The sequence below is a fragment of the Trematomus bernacchii genome, unplaced genomic scaffold, assembly GCF_902827165.1.
Source record: "Trematomus bernacchii unplaced genomic scaffold, fTreBer1.1, whole genome shotgun sequence".
In the NCBI taxonomy this organism is placed as follows: domain Eukaryota; kingdom Metazoa; phylum Chordata; class Actinopteri; order Perciformes; family Nototheniidae; genus Trematomus; species Trematomus bernacchii.
The window spans coordinates 2,880,155-2,882,814 of NW_022987792.1; the positions used below are offsets into that span (position 1 = coordinate 2,880,155).

At 46.4% G+C, this 2,660-nt stretch overlaps 1 protein-coding gene across 1 annotated transcript in view; it reads right to left on the reverse strand.

Annotated features, from left to right (window-relative positions):
- Positions 1-423: 423 nt before the first annotated feature.
- s1pr4 (sphingosine-1-phosphate receptor 4) overlaps positions 424-2,660 on the reverse strand; it is a 3,332-nt gene continuing 1,095 nt past the window's right edge. The window contains exon 2 of the mRNA XM_034149773.1: positions 424-2,660. This exon is cut by the window's right edge and continues 267 nt beyond it. Within this exon, the coding sequence (XP_034005664.1) occupies positions 1,568-2,660 (1,093 nt within the window). The 3' untranslated portion in view covers positions 424-1,567.

Consider the following 2,660-nt stretch of genomic DNA (forward strand, 5'->3'; position numbering starts at 1 on the left):
ACAATCTGCCAAACCTTATCTATCCACCCTGGCAGTCATAAAGCATGTCTAAATTAGCCCTGGATGCTTGTGCCCTTGGGGCTGCAGACCCAGAGCTCACCTCCTCCGATCTGAACTCTAATCTGTCATCCTGTCAGAAACACAGGAGGGGAGGGCAGCCTAAAAAAAGGCCTGTTGAGGAGTGACATGAGTGTTTTGCAAAGCTTGCATAATGAGAGAACAAATGTCTTGTTTTTGAGAGGTTTAAATATGTCATTTAATGTCCTAATATATTTAGGAAACTATTTGTGTTCAGGTAACTGCGATGTATTTTCAGGATGGTGAAGTGTTTTGTAAAATCTGATCCCTCCTCAGTCAAGACTTCGTGATGTGTCTCCCTCCAGAGGAAATCGCAGGGAATATACTGGAAAAAAGCATGCAGTATATTGTATAAGGCAAAATAAACTTTATTCACATTTCAATCATACAGTTAAACAATCCGCTTACAGAACATTTTACAATACACTCAAGTCTTTTACATATTTTTCTTTTATCAAATATATTTCCATGCTTAACTGGATCTTCCTTCATATAAAAAAATATACTTTTTTTTTTGGTTCGCAGTGGAACATCAGAGCATGACATGCATTTGAATGAATGCATCAATGAGAAGAACTTCTGCAAATATACAACACAACATTAGAGAACTATATTGTCCATTACCTCACATACAATTGAATTCAAAACAGAGTGAAAAATACAGATCAAACACTCAAAATGACATTTTAAACATTGCTTGTGAACGTTGTGGGTTTAAAAAAGACGGCCACAGCAGGACACATGTGACTTGTGGCAGCAGCTGGAATAATAAGTGAAGGTGTCATTATAAGATGTTGGTTATATATAGGTTCCGGAGTTGTTGTTTTCTGGTCTGGTTAACCACCTGGGTTAGCTTCTTCCTGTGTTTATCTAAGAGGTTCCTATAAAAGTGAAAAATTGTGCGGTGGGTGTTTGCTGGCAATTAAGTCCCTTTAAATTCCCTAATTTGCTTTTTCTGCAAATGAAGTCCACATTGGTCTAAAAGGTGAGTTTATTGGTGCATAGGAGAAGAACAAGGGTCGACCATGCACAACAACAGATTCCTGCACATGGTCCACTTCTCTGTCGGTTTTGCATATTAAGTTATATAAACCCGTAAGATATGATTTGATGAGATTTGATTGCAACTGAGAGATTGAAACACTTGTTTCTATCCATGTTTTTAAGATGGTCTCTCCTCTTATTTGGTAAAAATCTCTGGTGAAGGTCTGTGTGTTTATGAAAGTACTTTGTCTGCAGGTGAAGAGGACAGTTTTTGAGTATGCATGGGAAAAAGAAATATCTGATCATGCAAAAAAAAACTGCTTATCATTGCAAACTCAAGTACACCCATTTAAAACAGGCCTTCTGACAGTGTGTTATCAATGGTGCAAGAACCTGCAGGCGGAGCACTGAACAGTCAGACCAGAACTGGGAGGAAACGGTTAGATGTGTATCAGCGCACACTGCACACAGGCCTTGTTGTTTGGGAGGGGAGCACTTTGTGGTTTTAACCACTTGAAACTGACAGGCAGCTGGTGGTGGAGCTCAGCCGATATTTTTTGGGTGTTCTGCGAGGCTTGTTGGGCGTCGATGGCGGCGAGACCACGCTCAAATTTCTGATTTTGTTAAAACTGTTCCTCAGACTGTCCCTCCGGCTCTCCGAGGTGCTGCTGGTCTCCTTGGAGGTGAAAGTGTCCGGGCGACAGATGCCGACCTTCAGGCAGCAGCAGCACAGCAGCTTGGCGATGTCCTTCCTCATATCAGTGCTGCCCAGGGCGTAGATAATGGGGTTCAGGCCTGAATTGAAGACCGCCAGGGAGATGAAAAAGTCAGCACTGAACAGAATCGCACACTGGTGGGATGCACAGAAGAAATCCACCAGTAACAGCATAAACAGAGGCCCCCAGCACACCATAAACACCCCCACAATGGTCATGACAGTTTTAAGTAGACCCATGGAGCGTTTGCGACTGCGCTGAGGGCCCAGACGTGCGCTCTTGTGAACGTGGCAGTAGATGGCACCGTACAGCACGCCGATAGCCAGCAGGATGAGGAAGAAGATGATGAGGGAGAAGAAGATGTAGGTTTTGGAGTAGAGGGGGAGGAGGGTGGAGCAATCGTCCAGGCTGCACACACAGTTCCATCCCAGCAGGGGGAGGAAGCCGATCACCAGCGCCAAAACCCAGCAGAGCGCCACCAGCCCGTAGATCCTGCAGTAGGTCTTGCTGGCGGATTTCTGAGGCAAGGGCTTCATCATGGTGGTGTAACGCTCCACGGCGATCAGCAGCAGACTGAAGATGGACGCTGCAAGGGCCACGAAAAGCATCCCTTCCCTGAAGAGCCACAGGGCCGGGGAGAGGCGGAACGTCTGGCTGCCCGACATGCAGATGTTCACCAGGTAGGCGGCGCCGGTGAGGAGGTCGCTGAGCGTGATGTTGGCGATGCACACGTAGACCCAGCGGCGGCTGTGGCAAATGCGGGAGATAACGGCCACAAGCACCAGGAGGTTCTCCAGGATGATGAAGATGGTGAAGCAGAGGATGAGCACCACGGGGACGCTGATGTGGCTCTGGGGGCTGGAGATGGTGCGGTTCTGCAGG